At 39.9% G+C, this 23,664-nt stretch overlaps 1 protein-coding gene across 4 annotated transcripts in view; it reads left to right on the top strand.

Annotated features, from left to right (window-relative positions):
* Positions 1-23,664, top strand: part of MYO1B (myosin IB) — a 183,663-nt gene that overhangs the window by 90,235 nt on the left and 69,764 nt on the right. For all 4 annotated transcript variants that reach the window (XM_019931482.3, XM_019931483.3, XM_019931486.3 and 1 more), the window contains 3 exons: positions 12,814-12,918; positions 16,898-16,944; positions 22,285-22,348. In XM_019931482.3, coding sequence (XP_019787041.2) covers positions 12,814-12,918; positions 16,898-16,944; positions 22,285-22,348 — 216 coding nt within the window. The remainder of the gene's footprint in view (positions 1-12,813; positions 12,919-16,897; positions 16,945-22,284; positions 22,349-23,664) is intronic.

Raw genomic sequence — 23,664 nt, 5'->3', positions numbered from 1 at the left:
ATTATGTTTTCTTCATCTTTGTGTCCCTATAGCCTGACTTAATGCCTGGGACCCATTAGGCAATCACTACATGTTTGAATGATTGAATAAATGCCATCCTCCAACCCGAGCCTCCTTCTGTGTCTTAATTTAAGAAATTGACGAAAATACTGAATCAGACCAGGACAAAGACTGATCCTGACAACTGAAAATTGAAATATAGTTAATTCATTAAAAGTTAATTTGGCGGAATTCCCTGGCAGTCCAGTGGTCACGACTCTGAGCTCTCACTGCCGAGGGCCTGGGTTCGATCCTTGGTCGGGGAACTAAAAATCCCATAAGCCTCGTGGCACAGCCAAAAAGAAAAACAAAGTTGTTGTGTTGATTAGTTCTGGATCATCTTTCTTTATCTTTCTATATTCTCTTTAGGGCGGTCACAACTAGTCTCAGATTATGTTTTTGCCTCCTAAACTGTACCCTCCACTCAGTACCTCTTACTTTGTCTTCCAGCTTACACATCCAGTACCTGCTTGACAGTCTATGTGGGTTCTCAGAGGCATCTCAAACTAAGCACGCCCTAAATCGAACTTTTGATTTTACCCTCCTACCCAAACTTCCTGGTCTCAATAAATGGGACCACCCATCAGCCTAGTTTCTCAAGCTAGAGATGTAACTGTCATCCTTGATATTTTCCTTTCCTGTATCTTCCACATGAATCCCATTTTCTAATCCTGTCAACCCTACCTCTAAAATATATCTCATGCCAAGTTCTTTCTTCCTTTTCTTTGTATCCATATGGCGACTCTAGTTAGACTAAGCCACTAACCATTACTTCCTTTGAGGACTGTTTGTAGCAATGTCTAACAGGTCTCTTCTTTTCCCCCTATGCTTGCCTACAGTTTTTTTTTTCACAGACACCAGAATGAGCTGTAAAACTGAAAACTGGATCAAACCCTTGGCCTGTTAAAAAAATTTTGTTTCGAGTTACCTTTTTGTGTGTGTGTGTGATGAGAACTTTTAAGATCTACTGTCTTAGCAACTTTTTTATTTAGCCTCACCACACGGCATGCAAGATCTTAGTTCCCCCACCAGGGATCGAACCCATGCTCCCTGCAGTGAAAGCGCCAAGTCCTAACCACTGGACCGGCAGGGAATTCCTCTGAGCAACTTTTAAGTATACAATACAGTGTTAACTATAGTTGCCATGATGTACATTAGATCCCTAGAACTTCATCTTATAACTGGAAGTTTGTACCTTCTGATCACCTTTCACCCATCTCCATTTCCCCCTTCTCCTTCTCAAACCAGCAATCTACTCTTCTCTTTGTTTCTATGAATTTGTCTTTTTTTTTTTTAGATTCCATATATAAGTGAGATCATACAGTATTTGTCTTTCTCTGACTTATTTCAGTTAGTATAATGCCTTCACGGTTCATCCGTGTTGTCACAAATGGCAGGATTTCCTCCTTTTTTTTTTTGGCTGAACAATAGTCAGTTGTGTGTGTATACACACACACACACACACACATACACACACACACACACACACACACACACACCACATTTTTCTCTATTCATTTGTCCATAGACCGACCGACACTTGTTTCCATTTCTTGACTATTGTAAATAATGCTGCAATGAACATGGGAGTGCAGATACCGCTTCAACATAGTATTTTTTTTTCCTTTGAATATATACCCAGGAGTGGTATTGCTGGATCATATGGTAGTTCTATTTTTAATTTTTTGAGGAACTTCCATACTGTTTTCCATAGTGGCTGCACCAATTTACATTCCCACCGAGAGTGCATAAGAATTCCCTTTTTCCACATCCTCTCCAACACTTACTTCTTGTGTTTTTTTGATATTAGCCATTCTGACAAGTGTGAGGTGGTATCTCATTGTGGTTTTGATTTGCGTTTCTCTGATAATTAATGATGTTGAGCATCTCTTCATGTGCCTGTTGACCATCTGTATGTCTTCTTTGGAAAAATGTCTATTCAGGTCTTCTGCCCATTTTTTAATCGGATTGTTTGGGGTTTTTTTGGTTGAGCTGTATGAGCTATTTATGTATTTTGGATATTAACCCCTTATTGGTCGTATTATTTGCAGATATTTTCTCCCATTCAGTAGGTTGCCTTTCCATTTATTAATCATTTCTTTTGCTGGCAGAAGCTTTTTAGTCTGATGTAATCCAACTTGTTTATTTTTGCTTTTGTTGTTTGTACAACAAAACATATCCAAAAAATCATTGCCAAGACCAGTGTCTAAGAGTTTTCCCCTATGTTTTCTTTTAGAAGTTTCACGGTTTCAGGTCTTACATTTAAGTCTTTAATCCATTTTGAGTTAATTTTTGTGGGTGGTAGTTAATTTTTGTCAGTTCCATTCTCTTACATGTGTATATCCAGTTTTCCCAACACCATTTATTAAAAAGACTGCCTTTTTTCCATTGAATATTATTGGCTCCTTTGTCAAATATTAGTTGACTGCTTATGCATGGGTTTATTTCTGGTCTCTTCATTCTGTTTCATTCATCTATGTGTTTGTTTTTATGCCAGTATCATACTATTTTGATTACTGTAGCTTTGTAGTATAATCTGAAATCAGGGAGTATGATGCCTCTAGCTTTGTTCTTCTTTCTCAATACTGCTTTGGCTATTTGGGGTCTTTTGTGCTTCCATATGAATTTTAGGCTTGTTTGTTCTATTTCTGTGAAAAATGCCATTGGAATTTTGACAGGGATTGTATTGAATCTATAGATAGCTCTGGATAGTATGGGATGTTTTAACAGTATTAATTCTTTCTGTTCACGAATGTGAAATAGCTTTCCATTTGCTTGTGTCACTTAAATTTCTTTCACCAATGTCTTATCATTTTCAGTATACAGATCTTTCACCTCTTGGTTAAATTTATTGCTAAGTATTTTATTGTTTTTGTTGCTATTGGAAATGGGATAGTTTTCTTTATTGCTTTTTAAAATTATTTATTGTTAGTATAAAGAAATGCTACTGATTTCTGTATGTTGATTTTGTATCCTACAACTTTACTAAATTGGTTTATTACTTCTTACAGTCTTTTTGGTGGAGTCTTTTGGATCTTCTGTACATAAGATCCTGTCATCTGTAAACAGAGACGATTTTACTTCTTCCTTTCTGTTTCTGATGCCTTTTATTTCTTTTTCTTGCCTAATTGCTCTGCCTGGGACTTTCAGTACTATGTTGAATAGGAGTGGGGAGGGTTGTCTTGTTCCTGATCTTACAGGAAAAGCTTTCAACCTTTCACCATTGAGTATGATGTTAGTTGCCTGCTTGTCCTGTATGGCCTTTATTATGTTGATGTATACTCCTTCTTTATCTAATTTGTTGAGAGTTTTTATCATGAGAGGATGTTGAATTTTGTCACATGCTTTTTCTGGACTTATTGAGATGATCATATGATTTTATTCTATTAAAATGTGATGTATGTGTTAAATGTGAGGTATCACATTTATTGATTTGCATGTGTTGGACCATCCTTGCATCCCACGGATGAATTCCGCTTGATCATGGTATATGGTCCTTTTAATGTGCTGTTGAATTCAGTTTGCTAGTATTTTGTGAATTTTGGCCCTTATATTCATTAAGGATATTGACCTATAGTTTTCTTTTCTTGTAGTATCCTTATCTGGCTTTGGTATAAGGGTAATGCTGGGTTTGGAAGTGTTCCCTCTTTGTATTGCAAGAGTTTGAGATAGTTCTGGTCTTGGGCTTTTCTTTTTGGGAGGTTTTTGATTACTGACTCAATCTTCTTAGTAGTAATCGGTCTGTTCAGATTTTCTATTTCTTCATGATTCTAGGAACTTATCCATTTCTTCTAGGTTGTCTAATTTGTTAGCATATAATTGTTCATAGTAGTCGCTTATGTTCCTTTATTTCTGTGGTATCTGTTGAATGTCTCCTTTTTCACTTATAATTTTATTTATTTGAGCCCTTTTTCTTTTTTTCTTGGTTAGTTTGCCAATTTGGTTTATTTTTTCAAAGAACCAACTTTTAATTTTGTTAATCTTTTCTACTGCTTTCCTGATTCTCTGTTTCATTTATTTCTGCTCTAATCTTCATTATTTCCTCAAAAAAGCTGTATCTTCTGCTAAGATTGGGCTTAGTTCTTATTTTTCTAGTTTTTTGAGGTATAATGTTAGGGGTTTTTTTTAAGATCTTTCTTTTATTCTTGATGTATGCATTTATACCTATAAAATTTCCTCTTGAAACATTCTTGCTGCATCTCATCAGTTTTGGTATATTGTTTTTCCATGTTTGTTTGCATCAAGCTTTTTTTTACATAAAAATATTTAATAGTTTCCATTGCACCAAAATATAAGCCAAACCCCATGTGCCTGTTACACAAGATTCTGCTTGATCTAGCCTCGACCTTGTTCTTCACCTTCCCCTCATGCTTTCCCCCCTTCTAATGGCAGCTCATGTTACTTTTCACTAAAAGGCTTGCTGTTTATTGTATGTAGCCAGTGTCATTATATAGAGTTTCCCACCCCTTTTTAGATCATTCATTTGAACTCTGGATATAGGCTCTTACCACTGTTTACTCAGAAATTTGTGATATCTTTGGTTGTTTAGAACTCTTTGTTTCCAGTAAGAACTTTAAGAGGACATTGGTATCTTGGGGGAAAGTTTTTGCTCCTTCCGTGTCACTAACCAGTTCTTTTCTTGTGAAACAGAATTTAATTCTTAGAAGCAGTACAGCTTCTTGTTTGCTTCCAGGTTAACCAGTGAAAATGGTGGCAAGGCAAGTTAAAAACTGTGTCCCTGACAGAAGTCATTTGTATTAGTGACGTATCTCATGCCACCTACCCCTACCTCAATCCCTTTGACTGTATCTACAAGCCTATTCATTTCACGTGTGTTTCCTTTTTTAAAGCATAGGGAGGAAGAGATGAAAATATTCCTAAGCCTATTCACTTTTTTAGATTTTTACTCATTCTTCATCATGTCTAAAGATTTCTTTGAGTATCTGATTGTTTCAGTTTGTTCCTGAGTGAGTCATCAGAAGTGGGTTGTGGTCACTGGTTTGATTGGTATTGGCCAGTTCTTCATCTCCTCTGGAACGTGTTCCAAGAAGACAGCACATCCACTCATGAGCCATGTTGGTATATGACCTCCTCCTTCTCAGAGAGTTGTAAACCATACTGCTTCCTCCCGGAGCAAAATTCCATCTCCTGGTAGGCTCGTGTACCTTCTTTATTAAGAAACTGAGTGGAGGTTGCTGTTACTGTTTCACAGGGAGGGCATTCATTCTTTTCTGAGAAAAACAAAAACACCTTATTCCTCTGGTGGAAATCTAGTGGCACATGGAGTTCATTCTTCCTTTCTATATTTTTCTCTTCTCTTTTCTCTTCTATTTTTCTAGTCAATAACTTGTCCTCTTTGTTTCAGTGTCCCATTCACCACTTGAAATCGTATCGTTTTCCCTGGATTTAGTCCCTTCTAGGACCCCTTTGCCCTCTGTCATAAGCTGAAGAATGGACAGCTGCTTCACAGGGTCATCACCTCCTCCTCTGGTAGGAAGCTCTGTTTACAGGTGCTGCTTCAGCAAGAGGCTGGAGAGGGTACCACAGACACCCTGGAGCAGTACGTCTCAAACCTTCCACTGGGAAGCACCAGGTTCCCTTCTCTTGCAGTCTGCTGCTGACCAATACCAGAAAAATAAAATAAAAGAAGACATAGAAAATTCAGGCCCCGATTTCTGTTTAGCTTCCACAGACAAACTACCAAATTGCTACAGAAACTTCTCAACGCCTACTCTCATATGTAGATAGACCAGTAGCAGTCCAGGGGCTGACCAGCTTTTGAGTAGTGCTGGTCGTCAGACCGTACTTTGAGTAGCAACTGTCCAGAAGTCTCTCGAAGCATTTGTCTTGTTTTTGAGCTACCGTGCTTTTTAGATCTGGTGATGTTTCACTTGTCCGTTATCATTAAAATCCTGGGGCTGGGCAGTGGACACCACTCCTGAGAGCTGCTGTTTTTAAGTATCTACTCAGCTATACTCTTTGGTAGCTGCTCAGCCCTTTCTTTACATTTATAGATCCCAATAGCATCTCCTACCTCTCCATTTCCATAGAGACATCTAGTGTTTTACTTATGTATTCCCATCTTTTTCTACTTTTCTTTCTTTTTGAAAGCAGGGGTACAGAAATTGTTTCAAATTGTATTAAGGTTTTAATTGTCATCAGACTATAGTTTTGAGTAGACTCTGTGTTGTTTAATGTCTCTGTTTCATGGAGATTACTTACGGGAAAATGAAATGATGGAAAATAATACAGAGATTTGCAGTACAGTGTGTGAGGAATTTCAAGAAGGGGTTTATTCTCAATTCTGTGGGGAAGAGGAATGCCAGGCCATTTTGGAAATGTCACATTATCTTAGTCACCAAAATTTTTTTTGAATACATGTAGCTATCAGCATTTTTGTGTTAGTGAATGAATGAAAGAAGAAGATAACTAACATTTATTGAGGGCCTGGAACGTGCTATGTACTTACGTATAGCATCCCTTTTCAGTGAGAGTTTTTGCTTAATAGCATATACAGAACCACCATGTAGTATCCGAGGGCTCATTTTATAAGAAGTAATTAAGTTAACGAGGTTGTAAACCCCCCTGGCAGATGATGATGTTACTGGTCTTAAACACTGGAGACACTCTTACACTGTAGGATTGTATAATGTGGGCACTCAGGGAGAGGCGTGAACATTTTGAATCCTTTGGGGGCCTATTTAATTCATTACTGCTGTGCTAAATAAAAAATCCATCATGCCTCATAAAAGTGCCCAACTATTTCTAGGCAGGGAACTCACAATTCACTATCATGAATACAAATACTTTGTGGGAAATCATTCAAGCACCGATGGGGGCAGGCAGGCAGAACGTGAGGGAACCATCGTAACTGCATTTTTCCAAGGCCATCAGAGTAAACTGTGGGCCTGAGAAGATGATCCTGATGTAAGAAAGCATTATAAATTATTTGATTTCTAATTTTACAGTTACATCAGTTTCTAGGAACTCTGCAGCCATCTGCTAAAAGAGTTACAAAGCCTGCCTTGCTCATTAAGACCCTTGGTTCTGAACCCCAAGTGAGCTTGTACTGCTCTACATCTGTGATAGTTTTCTGACTCGGTCAGTGACAGAGATGTGACTGACTGGCTGTAGCCTAAACATCCATGAGCATTTTCCAATGCTGAGTATCTCCACATGGAAGCAGAATAGCTAAGCAAGCTCGAGGCCAAAATGTCGTGAGCTTTGTTTTGTTTCTTCCTCATGCGAGAGAGGCCTCTCTTGACTCACGTGTTTGACATGAATTATCAGATTTTGTGGCCAACTTTCAGAAGCAAAGCAACTTACATATAGTTGTATTTCAATAAAAACATTGCCGTTCATGATTCCTCTTGGAGCAGAGGCTGCGTTTCTCATTGCAAGACCCATGTTTTTGGTACAGTGATCGGGGCAGTTCCCAGCTGCCTGTCGGGTCAGTTTGGATGTGCTGCAGCTGGGTGGTTTTGCAGCACTGCAGACTCAGGACTGCTAAAAAAGGGTGTTCTTCTGTGTTACAGAGTCCTTGTTTCATTGTATACAAACATGGCTTGCTTGATTTAGGCAGTCATACTCTTTAGGTCACTGGACCACCAGACCTTTGTAAGCATAGTCCCTAGAAAAACTTGGGTGTCTTAACCAAGGAGATAGAGAGGTATAGAAGTAGATAAATATGTCAGTATTTGTGTGTGTATAAATGTATGGCTTTCTCTATGCTATATGACATATATGACATAGTTTATATGATATGTATGTGACCTGTGACGTTATTTGTATCTATGAATGCATGCATCGACATTTGTTAACTCCTGGATAAATTTATTAGCTCTGGAAAAAAACCTCAGAATAAGCCTTGCTTGTATTCCTACCTTTTTTTCCTGACACAGTATCTATGTGGAGCCTGCTCGATTCCATGCGTAGGTTTTCATACTTGCCCATGAGATTCCCATCCTTTTGTCCTCATGGTCACAAATGTCTTTCATTGTTTTCCCTTTCTCATTCACTGATTGCTATTTCACAATGTTTTCTTACATAAAGAATATTATAGTATATGAATTTATATGGTTATATGATTACATATTACATAATTATATAATAACATATAGTAGATACTATTCACAACCCAATGCAAGGTACCAGAGTATGCAGAGTTAAATTAGTTATCATTCTTACCTTAACAGGAATTTAAAATTCCCAGAATCATAAACGATCATCTATAACCCCTTTCCATTCTTTATAGAAATGAATTCTGGTCTAGATATTTTGATCTAGAAATGTTTTGTTATAGGCCATTTGTTCATTAGTGCAGGATATTTGATAACGCTAGATGTTCTGCTGTTTTCTGGTGAGAAGATATTTTGACTTTGAAGACTTCATATTTTGTTTGTCCAACTCAATGCATTTTAAAATTCAACATTCAAACATATATATGCACATAAATCTACCTATGTAAAGTATCTGTGAGTTAGAGAAAATGATGAACTAAGAATGAGTTCTAAGCAATGCTGTTACGATTTGCCAATTTTAAATGCCAGCATTCTTATATCTAGAATGGCGGTGCTTTTCAGTATTTTGAGTACACGTGAAGAATACACCTTTTTGTCCTACGTAGAATCCTTTTATATTTTTACAGCAAACATGCAAGACGTTGTCACTGAGAGTATGATTACTAGATTAATGCATTCGGTCTACTCAAAAGTATTGCCTTGGAAAATGCTTGCTTGCCAAGGTCATGTTTAATTGGTTCCTATGATAGTCCACATGATTCAAGAACTAGGCTTTGCAGTATGGAGGAGGATGATAATTTAATTCTTGACTCTCCTCAGAAATACAATATTTTTCATTCATAGAGGTTATCACATAAAGTTTTGATTTGGATAAATATGTAAACATTTGAATAAAGATGCAAATTTATTTGAACTTTAGCACACAAGAGCCAAAGGAAATGAAGCAGAAAACCTCATGAGATAACTGTTACTTCCTGTTTGCAGCATGCTGAAATATAATGAAAACAGCCCTCTAAACTACATTGGACCTTGCAACTTGTCCATACAGGTTTACTTATTTTTTCTAAAGTAGTGACTATCTCATGAACTACTTGAGTTAAAGATCAAGTATTATGTCAGGAAAAAAATAATGAGTTGTCTCTTTTAGACAATGAGACTTTGAAGAAAATTACCCTTAATCCCAGCTTCCAAAAATGAATTATTAAAATGAGCGCAGTAATAGAATTCCTGAAGATAGTTAAGAACCTGAGCATAAAATCTTTTTAACAATTTAGAAAGAAGGATCTTCGAAGTATATTTAAAAATGATATTTGAATTACTTAAATAGATTTTAAAGTTAATAAAACTGATTCCTTGTTTCAATTTAAGTTAACCCATCTTTACATCTCAGTAGATATTGTGGGTTTACATACAATTTAACAGCCATGTGATGTAGGTCCAATCCAAATTCTAATAGATCTGCTCCTGGCGCCATTTTTAAATAGATTTGACCCTGAGAGAATTTGATGCCATTTAGTTCAGGCCATTAAAAGGTCTCTGAGAGGTCAAATCAATGCTAGCAGCCACCAAAGTGTTCTCATTCTTGGTTGATCACCCCCCGCTCCGTCTGCTCCCACACACATACACACAAAGCAGTTTGTCCATGGTGTCCACCCTGGGCCAGAACAGGATTTCCAGAGAACTGGGTGTAGCCATGTATCTGAGGTTGGAGGTTTGGCTGCAGTGAGGTTCATAATCACTGGAATAAGCAATACAGGCTGACCTGGACTTTTACTATTTCTTGCCAGTTTACCTAAAAGAAAACTTAGCTTTTCATGTAAAATATGTACATATATATTTGTTTGCCACTGTCTGGAGTTGTTTTGTCTATAAATGCTTCCACTCTTCTGATAGTGTAATGGGTTGGAAGGCTAGAAATTTAAGTCAAGGAAGAATATACAAAATACATGTGAGAGTGTAGGTGGGGATGGGGACCAGAGAATGCTGCTGAGAAAGGATGATGAGAAAGCCTGGAGGTGAGTTGTTTCAGAGGCCAGACTGTAGGGTTGGAATGTGTGGGCGATGCAGGAGAGTTGGCCCACAGTTGGAGACCAGGTAGCACAAGATGTCAGGAATTTGCTGGGAGGGCAGCCTCACCTGACTTTGAAAGCCAGGGAGCCTAGAAACAAAATATCGCAAAGTGACAGAAGAAGAGTTCCAGTGTGAACTGGTGGGTAGAGGGCAATGTAGCACCAAGAAGTGAAATGAAACGTAATAATATATAAACTCTTTGTTCATGACTGAGGCCAGTTCAGCCTGATGGAGCAGCAGAAGTGTGTCCATACAGTTCACCGGCCTTTAAATAGTTAAACCCTGAGAACGTTGGAAAACGTAGCTCAGGAACTTTACACAGTGGAGGATGTGTTAAGGGACTATGCCCTTTGGAGGGAGGGTATTGCAAAGATGAAAAGACTGATGTTTCTCAGCTACAGCCTTTAAAAGGAGACTGCAGAAATCCGCCATCACAGACCACCAGAGAATCTACTTGGACCCATTCTCGTTACCCAGAAAGCAAACTGGAGGGAGATTTAACTCCAACCATTGAAGAAGTACCCAGCATCCCACCACAATCCTCAGCTCCATGAGATCGCCTGCTTCTTCTGCACCATATTTGCTAGCACTCCCCTGAGAACTTTATGGGACCTGCATAGATTCTTGGTGCTCTGTGGCTCCTGTTATTAGGTGATGCTTTGGGGCTGTATATAGGCCCTGAAGCACACGTTGGGCAATGCGCCCAAGGTCGCGTTCCAACTGTTCATTTATTATTTCTTCAGTGGTGGGAAATGGGCTGGAAGTCACCTGCAGGTCTCCCTGTGAGAAAGAGCAGCGTTGAGGTTTGTCCCCTTACACCCATAGGTAGGGTTACTGCCACTCACACCTGGGGAAGGCTTTCCTGCCCTCAGACAGTGGCACCAGAGCAAAGAACTTGCAAGAAAGCAAGATTTGGGAGATTGGTTTTTCTTGCCTTGACTGCCTGGACCTGGGCCCATGTTTTATTCTACTGACATTTAATAGTTGAGTATTTCCCAGATCCTGATTACGGAACATTAGAACTAGGACAGTTGAATGAGAAACAGATTCTATGGCAAATAAGTTTGGGAGATGGTGCATTCTCCATCTTTTTCCAGAGTTCCACAATGCACATGCTCCTTTAAGAAGCCATTTTAAAAGGAAACCTATTTCACTTCATCTAACTTACTGTGGCCCAAAATTCATTTGACTTTAGACTTCATTTCCCCTGAATATCTATTATCATTCCTTGGAACTCAGTATTAAAAGGATCAGGTTCTTGGAAACAGATGCTAAGAGGAGACATGTACTAATAGGGGAAGGATAAAACCAAATTTGGCCCACCTTACCAGTTTGAGCTAAGAATTCTTCATATGCCTCCGGTGGCCTGCTTCTTTTAGCAGGGAACTTGTTCTATGAGTGAAGCCTATGAAAACAACTAGAAGATGCCCTGGAAGGTCTGTATTTCTTGTATTCAAATCCTTAAGATTAGTTGCTTAGTTTTTTAATCAATTTGAAGAGTAATTAATTTAATCTGATTGTAAGCAAACCAACTTTATTTAGAAACTATTTTTGAGGAAGGACAGTTCTTTTAAATTTAAAAAATACATTTGATAAAGACACCCAGGTTATCAAGTTAATTTTGACTTGAATCACCTATGTATAATATAGTAATTATATATAAATGATTGCTTTTTAAAAAAATGTATTTTTTATTGAAGTATGTTTAATTTACAATGTTATGTTAGTTTCAGGTGTACAGCAAAGTGATTCACTTAAATATATATATATGTATATATATATATATATATATATATACACACACACACACACACACACACACACACATACACACACATACATATTCTTTTTCAGATTCTTTCCCATACAGGTTATTACAAAATACTGAGTATAGTTCCCAGTGCTATACAGTAGGTCCTTGTTGTTTATTTTATATATAGTAGTGTGTATCTGTTGCTCCCAAATTTATCCCTCCCGTCCTTTCCCCTTTGGTAACCATAGTTTGTTTTCTATGTGTGTGAGTCTGTTTCTGTTTTGTAAATAAGTTCATTTGTGTCATTTTTTAAGATTCCACATATAAGTGATATCATATGATATTTGTCTTTGTCTGACTTACTTCGCTTAGTATGATAATCTCTAGGTCCATCCATGTTGCTGCAGATGGCATTATTTCATTCTTTTATAGCTGAGTAGTATTCTGTTATTTGTATATACCACATCTTCTTTGTGCATTCATCTGTCGATGGACACTTAGGTTACTTCCATGTCTTGGCTATTGTAAATAGAGCTGCAGTGAACATGTATCTTTTCGAATTATGGTTTTCTCCGGATATATGCCGAGGAGTGGGATTGCTGGATCATATAGTAGCTCTAGTTTTCGTTTTTTAAGAAACAATTGCTTTAAGAAGATAGTCCTCCTCAGATTTTGTTGGCTATGTTTACTCAGTCAGTTTTTTAGCAACCCAGTGATAACCTTTAAGCACAATTCCTGTTATATCTGAATCAATGACATGTCTGAATAGAAAGCATGAATATTTTTAAAGGTTCCCAAAACATTCTTTGCTCCCAGGAGTGAAGTCATTTGAAAACACTGTTAGTGGGCCTTCTCTCCCAAATCTTTTCCCCTGAAAGTTGAAAAAAAATTTCTGCTTAATTTATTAATATGGCTTGTTTTCACCCACAGAGGCCAGCAAGCTTGTTATGTCCTACGTAGCAGCTGTTTGTGGAAAAGGAGCAGAAGTTAATCAAGTCAAAGAACAGCTTTTACAGTCCAACCCAGTCCTGGAAGGTAGGATTTTCTGTGTACATTGGGTCAGTATGACTGGAACGGTAAATCCAGTTTTCCGGGCACTTCTGGCACCTGGTGTGCTGGGAGGTGGGCTGGGAGGGGGAGAGTCAGGCCCAGACCTGCTGAGCAAAAGGTAGAGGCATCCTAGGAACTCCTGGCTTCACGCACTTGAAGGAGGGAACGCTTTACTCGTGTAAAAGGAGCTCTCCCACTTGCAATCATTTTTCTCCCTTTTAATTTTTATTTGAATTACTTTCATTTTGCTTAATAATAATCAGCTGATATTTGCATTTGACTTGACAGCTGGGAGAAACTTGGTGGAAGAGAGCAATGTGAGGGCAGTGCTATTTTATCATTCAGGATAACACCCATGGCTGGTGATTTCTGTTGTCAGGGAAACCAAGGCTATGCCAGAGAAATATTTAAGGACCAGTTTTCTCAGGGTTACAAAAAGCCTACACCTGACTTCAGAGCTCAGATGCTGTGGTTGGCCATCTGTGTCTGTTAGTCAGCTTGGGCTGCCATAACACAGTACCATAGATTGGGTGGCTTAAACAACAGAAATCTATATTCTCACACTTCTGGGGGCTCAGAAGTCTAAGCTCACCTGCTGGCAAGGTAGGTCTTCTTCTGAAGCCTCGGCTTGTAGGCAGCTGCCATCTTGCTATGTGCTCACATGACCTCTTCTTTGTGTGTGTATATGGGAGGGGGAGGGGGGATGATGGGCAGGTGGGCGCTGGCTCCTGGCCTCATCTAATTACCTACCTCCCAGAGGCCCCATCTCCAAATACCATTACATTGGGGGGTTAGAGCTTCAAAATATGAATTGGGGGGTGGGGTCGGGTAGGGACACAAACATTTAGTCCGTAATACCATCAGAAAACAAAGCCAGAGGGAAGTCCCCTTCTGCCATGGAGGTTGGCGTAAACCATCAGTATAAACCATCCTTATGTTGGAAACAGTAACTCAAAGCCTCTTCCTATTGCTGGAAAGCCCTTTGCCTTGCTTTATATTGTAAGCATACCAGTGTTGTCATTTAACACAGTTGTTGGGGTAGAGTAGTTTTCTCAACCTTGGTGCTGTTGACATTTTGGACTGGATAAGTCTTTGCTGTGGGGTGCTGTCCTGTGAAGTGTAGGATGTTTAGCAGTATCCCTGGCCTCTAACCACTGGGTGCCAATAGCACCCCTGCCTCTAGTTGTTACCATTGAAAATGTCTTCAGACAATGCCAGATGTCCCCTGAGGGGATCAAGGCCACCTTGATCAGAATCTCTGGTCTAGAAGAGTAGTTTGGTTCAGCCCTTTGTTCGAAGTCATGGAAGGTCAAGATTTAACATGGATTAAAGCAGAACTGCTCTGTGGGGGGAGACCCGCCCCCCCCCCCCCCGCCCCAGTATGGAGGAACAGAACTCTGCCCATTGTCTTTGCTACTCAGGCTAGTCCCTCCTTCCACTTTATTACAAGGAGGCACCATGCATCTTTATCCTCCAGACAGTGAAATAAAACTCATGAGAATACTTTGCTTGTGAGAAGCAAAGGCCAGAACACCTGTCACATTGTTATTGATCTTTCTTCCCCTTCAGGACCTTAACAAATAAAGAAGCTATTGTAGAAAGTGTTTTATCTTTATCTTATTATTCCAGTCTTTTACTTTTTGCTTGCTGTCTTTTGCTTTTAGTTAGGATGCTATACATGTGTTATATTTCTATAGATGCTTATTTTAAGAATGCTGTGATCTAAAGGAGAAACACTGTGGAATGCTATAGCTTGCATCTGTGATTAGAATCTGGCCCTTTATTCAATGGTATTTGAAACTAGGCCCCAGTGCAGGAACTGGAAGAAATGTCTACTGTGGGCATGTATTATCTTTTGTGGGAATGCTTTACTTTTTAACTGGAGCTGCTACTGTAAATGAACATTTAGAACAATGAACTTAAAAAAAACAATTGAGGAATGTGTCTCAAGTGTTCTATAATGGAACACTTGTTTTTGATTCTGTGGCTCACAGTAAAAGACTTTAGTGTTTAGAGCTGTGTTTAGTAATGTGCAACTCAGATTTGTTTGATGAAAAGATGGTTTATGGCTTGCAAATGGCACCCTGAATAAAGTTTTTTTGAAGCAATTCCTTCACTTGCCCTTGACCTTCAAGCCACAATAAACTCTCCTTTATGTGTCAGCGTCTCGTGCTGGACTTTGGGGCTGTGCAAATTAGTTAATTTGGCATCCCTGCTTGTTGACACCCACCACAAAGATCTAGCCTGTGAAAACACGAAAAATGTCATGGTCTTCATGATGACTAGGTCAACACTCACCCTTATCAAGGTTGCATTTATTAAAATCCTTTAGCTGGCGGTGGACGTAGGATAAGGGTGTGAACCTCTTCAGCACCCTTTTTTGAGTGTTTCCCATGTGCAGGTTTCCTTACTTAATATAACATCTCAGCTTATTTTCTGTTAAAGAGAGAATTTGGTGTCAGGGACCTACGAAACCATACCCATTCCAAGTGGAATCTCTGAATCAAAGAACTTGCCCTGTGTTGACTTTAAATTTTGTCTTAACTAGCAGGAGCCAACTATTTTTTTTTTTTTTTTTTTTTTTTTTACAATCAAAAACATAAAAATACTAGCTAACGTGAAATATAACACAGCAGGTTTGGCTACTGAATACCCACAGTGAGCGTTACACATCTTGATCAGGTGATTGCTTTCAAAACTTGGACCAACTTTTAGCCATTGTTAATCATGTGAGCTCTTGTTAGGCTAATCTTAATTTAATGAAGTTGTGGCGGCTTCCAGGGATTTGATGCCCGACCTCTTAATTTAAAGATTCGTTTCTGTTTGCCGCATCATCGTGCATCACTCTGTAGTCCTTGCTGGCTGCCGTGTGGCCCACAGATCCCAGTGACAGCCTCAGGGTGGGGTGGGAGGGTATTGGTAGAGAAGCAGAATTTCATGCCCATCCCTTGACTCATTGAACCAAAGTGTGCACTTGAACAAGATCCTCAGGTGATTGGTGTACACGTTAAAGTTTGAGGTGCACTGCTAGGCTTCAGAGCATCAAGCAGGGATCCCCTCTCCTTATACGACTTACATTTATTCCACTTACATCCTCTACTACCAAGGCCCAGATTAATTTGCTCCTCTCTTGTGCACAAGCTTGATGAAGCAGTCATTTTACCTCATGACACTGAAATACCTTTGTCAAACAGGAGCATTCTGTGCCTGGGGCAGTGTCATCCTGTGGTTCTTATGTGCTCTCGTTTGAAAGGGCAGCCGGTGGGAGATTCTAGCTCCTCGAAGCAGCTAAGATTGGGACAAACTTGGATTTTTGCATTGTGGGCTGATGTTTTTTTTTTTTTTTCTGGAAAGTTTCACTTAGGTCTGATGGACATAAACTCATGAAACTATATGGTATTTTTAGCCTATTGGAAATGATGTTAGTTTCCAAGTCTCTTACTCTTTCTGTATTTCAGTTATATATTTAATCACGTTTAAATACCTTTTATTTCGAACTTAAACAATTTAAAGTTTCTCATGCCTTTTTCCACCTGAAAACCTCATCAATTGAGTTTCATAAAACCTTTGTTAATGTTAAGTAGTCATCTCTAAAATAACCTTATTCGTTGTTAATAACGGTAGAAGAGCACAGAAGCCCTGCTTGCTCGCCATTCAGCTGACTCCTATCAAAACAGTTAAAATGTGTTGAATTGGACAGGATTAAGTTTACAGTAGTACTTGAAAAAAATTCTGTGAATCATAGGCATGAGTCTTTCTGTGAACTTATAAGAAGACATGGAAGCTTTAGCAGCTTATTAAGACTCGTGTTAAGTAGTTTCTATGGAAATTTTCTGGACAGAAATGTCATTGCTACAAGTTGCATTTCTAGGATTTATGGATGTCAGATATTACATTTGTTTTATTTTTTGGCTTGAAATTAGTTTTCTGTCACTTGACCACACATCTGTTTCTTTCCTACTAGCATTTGGAAATGCCAAGACTGTAAGGAATGACAACTCCTCTAGATTTGTAAGTATTTGTATAAGCATAAGTGTTAACACTAACATTTACCTCATGTGTGTTTAAACAACCAGTAGATGTTTAATATTTCTTAATACACACAATTAAAAAATAAACACCATATTGAGACGTAGGCTAAAAGTTCTATAAGGACTATTTTTCTGCTTTCTGGAATTTTCCTTTTTAATTCTTCTTGGAGTGACACGCTATCTTTTTTTCATGTTTTCTTGTCATCTATCATAAAATTCCATGAGCAATTTCAGTGAGGCTGTTTAGAGTAACTCTTTACTAATGTGAGTTTTGATATTTAGAAGTCAATTAAGACTCAGAAATTCCATAGAAAGAAGGGTAAACTAGGTGTCAAGTTTGTATACGCTACAGCTCTTGTCCGTTCTTCAGTGGGACCAGAAAGGATGGAGGTGTATTCTAAAACTTTATAGAGGTAAAATCAATAAGTCTGGCTGCTAATGGGGGGTGTGGGGAGGACTGAATAGTAAAAACTGAAGCTAATTGATGTTTTGAGTCGGGCTGAGTTGGAAAACGCTAATTTCCATAGTGGAAACCTTTCCAGCCTCATCTCCCACCTCTGCAGTGTACGCTCTGGCACATCAGCCCCTGGGTCTCCCCAGCTGTGCTGCCTTCTTTCCTGCCTCTGGTCTTGACAGGGACACACACTGCCTGGAGGCAGCTGGGGGAAATATGGTGAGTGTGATGGTGGCATTTTGAAATTGATGGCTTTTTTTCTATAGTTGAGCCAGTTTTATAAATTTCGTAATAAAAGATCATTTAGTTTATAAGCTGTCTTCTCATATACATTACTTGGGACCATTATTGATGATCGTCTGTGCCTCGCTGCCAGACACCCTTCCTGCATCCCCACACCTCCACTCCCCAGCTTCTTTTAGCCCCCTTTTTGCTTTTTTCTCATTGGCGTTATCCTGTGCTTAAGGCATGCAAATGACCTCAGGTGGAGATCGTTTTGATAGATTGGAAAGTGGAAGGCTAAGTTTCCTAATTCCAAGGCAGTGAATTTTTTCCATTGGATTAGCCCCTTAAGTTGTTAAAACTGATGTGAGCCATGCCTTTTCCTGTTGTGGTAACATGACTAATCTCATTACATAAATAGAATTAGATGCAAAGTGTGGGCAGATAGAAGTAATTCCAATAGATCAAGCTTCTTTATAGGATAGAGATTTTATTTTTGCTCTTGGCAAATCTCATATACACACGCTTTAAAAAAAATACTTGCAAATATATTTAGTCTGTAGGCCGTAAAAATACAGAAAACCGTATTGCTTAAAGAGTCACTGGTACTTAGAGACATCGGAAAATCTAGCGGAAGGCTTGGCAGGTGTTTTGGCTTGTTAAGTAACTTCAGAGAAATCCTATCATAACACGGGTATTAGGATATGAGATTAATACTTGATTATAGGCTAAATCATTTCATGCCCAGTTTTTAGTAATTTCTCTGCTTTGTGGGTGCGACTTTGACCAGTAGTATACTCGAGTCTATGTTATAATATTATAGTAGGACTCTACTATATTTAAAATGACTACTGTATATATAACAGAGGTTTATGACTCCAGGGAAATTACATTTCCTTCAACTGTGTTTGACAGGTTAACTCCGAATACATTTTTTGATCTCTTTGCTGAGAAGCCTGGGAGACCCTGCACCTCATTGTAGCTGACAGTGTGGACCACTGTTCCCATGGAGGTGCCTCACAGTGACCCTCACCCCAGCACTTTAACTTGGCGTATTGAGCTTCTAGTAAGAGAGACTCATTGCTTTGGGGAAAAAAGAAAACACAGTTTAAGGCTTCGAAAATCACTGTTCTCGACTAAGGACTTTGGAGGGGGATTTTGTTGAGCATCTGCGGTGTGCCAGGAGCTGAGTGGGGCACTGGAGAGTGTGGGAGAGAGCGCTCTAGGGTCTGGAAAATCTCATTACCACTCCTCTCATTCAGTAAGAATAGAAACACACACACAATTCATTCATTTGTTTGAAACCTCCGGGTTTTCTTTTAAACGTAGTTAAACTTAGGTCTCCCTGCGTATGCTCTTGCAGCCTGCAGTCTTTTCCCCACCAGTAGCCAGAGTGATCTTTACACGCTGCCGTCCCCTGCCGGCTGACAGCCTCTGTGGTCCCCTTGCACCTAAAATATAGCCCGGGCTCCCCCAAGCCTCCCCACACAAGGTGGGCCGGCCCAGCCTTCCCCGGCTCCCTGGGCCTCAGTCACACAGGCCTTTGTGCCCGGCAGGTGTGCCAGGTGCTTCCTGGACTTGGGCCTTTGCTGTTGCCGGTCCTTCTACACCATGCATTCTGTCCCCAGATCTTTGTATGGCTGGCGTCTCGTATCATTTAGGTCTTATCTCAGATGTCACTTCCATGATGCCGTCTGGAGACTCTGTGACTTCATCCCATTTTCATTTTTTTAGGCATTCAGCAATCTCTGGAGTTATGTGCTCCCTTCCCCCGTTTACATCATCATTGGCCCTGGAGAGTAGGTGCGGAGGAAGCGAGCACCTCGGCCTCTTGTTCTCTGATGTGGCCCCAGGAGCTAGAGCAGGGCCGGTGCCATAGTGGACACTCAGAAAACATTGATTTATTGATGAATGAATACCTTTTTTTTTTTTTTTTTGTGGTACGCGGGCCTCTCACTGTTGTGGCCTCTCCCGTTGCGGAGCACAGGCTCCGGACGCACAGGCTCAGCGGCCATGGCTCACGGGCCCAGCTGCTCCGCGGCACGTGGGATCCTCCCGGACCGGGGCACGAACCCGCGTCCCCTGCATCGGCAGGCGGACTCCCAACCACTGTACCACCGGGGAAGCCCTGAATACCTGTTTTTAAGAAGCTTATAAACTAGTCAGGAAAAATGGACATGGCTGAAAATAATTATAACACAACACATAAACTAGTAAGTTCTCCATGAAAAGTATAGATGAAGTGTTATGGAAGCTCAGAATAGAGAAGCTGGAGGAGTCCGGGGCAGGGGACAGTCCTGAGTGGGTCCACAAGATTTAAAGAAGCCAAAATGGGGTGGCAGGCAGCAGGAGGTGACAGTCCAGCCTGAGAAACTGAGGAGAGAAACCAGTGTGGACCTTCATTTGCCAGAGTTAATGGCCAGACCAGGGAGTCTGTGAACGGAGCCGTGGGCCAGAGGGCTGGAAAGGTGGGTCCGGGCCCCAGCTGGAGGGCCTGGAGTAGCAGGGTCAGGGTCTCAGACGTTATTCTGTAGGTGGTGGGAAGCCGCTGGTTATTTGTGAGTAGTCTAGTGCCAGGACCAGAACCAAGCGTTTGGGGAGTCATCAGTGTGGGCATCAGCTGAGTTCTCCGTGTTGTGCAGGAGTTTAGCCCTAGTCAGCTTCCTTTTCCTTTCTCCACAGTGTTTGCTCTACTCTCTTCAAACCTTCTATCCTTTACTCTCAGCTGATGCTATTATGCCTGCTTCACAGAAATCATCCTCTTCCAAGCTCTCCAACCAAATTAGCCCTGCTCCTTGGCACCTCCCCGTCTCCATATCAGTATACACACTCCTTTCTCATACTTATCTCTCTGCACCTGTACTCTAGATCTGTTGCCTCCTTTGCCCAGGTACCACCTGCCACCAAAATCATCCCCTCTCATACGGTCATCCTCTGACTCTCTTGTGAAGTTACTCTTTCTCCCTCCTTCATGTCTGCTTTGCCTCCAGTGTCCCCTCGCATCCTAGAGAGTGTCGCTATCCACTCAGTTGTCTGGGCCACATTCCTGGACTTTTAAATTCTTGAACACCCTCCTTTCATACCTTCTCCATCCAACCATGACCAGTCATCGTGACTCTCTGGGTAGCTCTCAACTCTGTTTACTTTCTTCTTTTGCTATTCTGGTGTAAAGCCACCAGTGTTTCTCCCCTAATTGCTGCCACCTCTGTCAGCTACATCTGATAGGTCTTTTCCAGTCCATTCCACACTAGCCAGAGTGGTCTTGTAAAGAGGCAAGTCTGATCATGGTGTCCTTGTTGAGGAACTTTTAATGACACAACTTGGCTGTCAGGAGAAAATGTCGGTGTCATGATGTGCTCTGACTTCCCCCACCATCCTCACGGATGCCACTGCTTATGCCTGCTCCTTCCTGATCCCTTGCCTCCTTGCCTGCCTGACTTCTCCTGCTACTTCACCTTTAAGCTCGGGCAGATCTCCTCCTCCCCCTCTGTCCCCTGTTCTTTGCGCACAGCACCATGATCCCACCGTAGGATGTATCCCTATACATGGTTATGTCCCATTTATGTTTCATTTCCCCCCAAGACTGTAAATTCCTTGAGGGCAGGAGTGATGCCTTGCTTTCCCTTGTGCCTACGTTAGTGTCCAGGAAATGCTTGATAAACATTTGCTTAATGAGCAAGTGAAGACTTACAAAGGCCAGATGACCAGTGACAATGAAGAAGGAGAAGGTGGGGGAGCATGCATGAGCTACTAAAAAAATCACAGATTACATTGTTGATTGTGTGCCATGTGATCATGTTTCTCCTCCCTTACCATTATTTTGAAAATAGAATTAAAATAATTCTCTGGGAGAATTATTTACAAACCATCGATCTGACTAAGGTAGAACATGAAACAAAACCAAAGACTACTTATTAGATCAACACACCCTTTTCCAAACAAAAAACAGCTCTCAGGGTTATTCTGATATATTTGTTACTCTTTAACCAGACAATCCAGACCCGTTCTCTAAAAATCACAGTGTAAGACTCCGTGTGTGTTTCTGTGTGTTTAAGGTACCATCTATAAGGTGTAATATGAACATGGGTTATATATTTCTGTATAATCTAGATTAAAAGCCAAAGAAAGTAATAATGATGAGCCTTTGATCCTGAGTTGGTCACACCACATAATCATGCATTTGATTTGAGTAGATATAAAAACAGAACTTGAAGTCTTCCATTTTATCCACTGTCCAGTGTGTTTGGAATGTCTAGCCATGGCTTACAACATACTTTGCCTATAAAAATGAAATAATTTATATTGCCAGCTAGTGCCTATTCAAGGAATACTAATTTTCCCGGTTTTTATTCTTGAATTGAATACACACGTCCTTGAGAAATTTGAAACGTATCCAAAAGTCTTACGATGGCTGAGAAGATCTGTTCTTAAATTAGCAACGAGATACGCTCACTTTGAGCTAATGGGGTATTTAGTATGAATTATTTTTGGAGGCACATTGTTTTGCATCATGGTTACGTAAACTGTGTCTTTCTTAATTACATTTAAACAAATGCATAAAGGGCTTATCATGCTATGCTTTAAGATACACTGACTGAATATTTTGAGGTGAACTTGAAAACTCACCAAGTCTTTCTTTGGCAGGGCAAATATATGGATATTGAATTCGATTTTAAAGGCGATCCCCTGGGAGGAGTGATAAGTAACTGTGAGTATTTTAAAGAAGTTCAGAATAGTAAAACATATATTTATAACAGAATATTTTAGATACTTGGGTCTTTAAGAGATAGGTTTAAGAATACATTTCCTTTTCTTATACTTAAATTTTTAACCTATGCATTTCAGATTGTTTTATAATATTTAATTTCTAAATCTTTTTAAAAGATCACTTAAAGTCTTTGCCTTTGAAAAACTTTTTAGAAGTCTGCTAAAGAAATAAATATTAGCCCAACTGTATTTTATATCCTATAGGTCTTCAAGCCAATCCAGTAATAAAAAAGATTCTCCAACCGTTATTTTCTTTAACAAAATTACTCTGTGGTTAAAAACAAAATATAAATAATAATTGATTTTAATTGAATGACTTTTGGGGTAACAGTTACCCGATAAAATGAGAAAAACCTTCAAATTTTACTGTGAGAATTTTGTCTTCAGTATGTTTAAAAAATTGAAATGTCGTACACCTGTTAGGTAGAGACAGATTTATTAGCTTTCTTTAGTCATGATTTGTGATTGTAGAAGTGAAATGTTCTCCGGCAAAGGTGAAAAAATGAACAAAATCAGATGAGGTCTACTTAACAGCCCCAGGTCCAGAGTTTTCTCAGGTGGGCACAGTGGTCAGTATCTGTTGTAGATAAGGCCCCTTCATCCATGCTTGGGGGCTTCAGTGCGTGTGGCACCGCCCTGATGTCTCTGCTCCTGTTGATTCTGTAGCTGATTCGTTTGGCAAGGATACGATGACCACTCAGGGTTAGTGCACCTCCAGGGGAAGCTGCAGCCTGGTTATCCTCTTGTTATTTTTTGAGGGCCACACTGCTGATGTGCCCCCCCCACACACCGCTTCCCCTGGCCTTTTCACCACCCTAAGATGCTGTTCGGATTGTTGGAATGAAAAAAATCTAAGTTTGTACTAGATTAAAAAATAACAATTGGCTCAGGTATCCAAAGCACTGCTTTTTGCTATAGCAGTGGCATTCTTTCTCCAAATGAAATTTTATTCCAAATATGAAACAGATGAAATGAGGCCTGATCTGGTTAAAGAGGAGATGAGCAGCCAGAACCCCTAGACCCCCGGGTGGCCCCTGTGATCTTCCAGAGAAACTCTAGAACCAGAGGGATGCCATTTGAAAGTGAGTGTTTTTAGAATTTGGGCAAACCATGCAGCTGAATTTTTAAAAAAAATTTTTTAATCATAGTTCATAGAGTAAACTTCTAGGTCTAGAGTCTTTATCTTGGAAACTATAGGATTGAACTGGATGAATTCCATGGTTCCCCATTTCTACCATTTGTAGTTTTTAAATAGTT

This window comes from Tursiops truncatus, chromosome 7, assembly GCF_011762595.2.
Source record: "Tursiops truncatus isolate mTurTru1 chromosome 7, mTurTru1.mat.Y, whole genome shotgun sequence".
Taxonomy (NCBI): Eukaryota; Metazoa; Chordata; class Mammalia; order Artiodactyla; family Delphinidae; genus Tursiops; species Tursiops truncatus.
The sequence above is the reverse complement of the archived record's forward strand: the minus strand, read 5'-3'. Positions and strand labels throughout refer to the sequence as shown.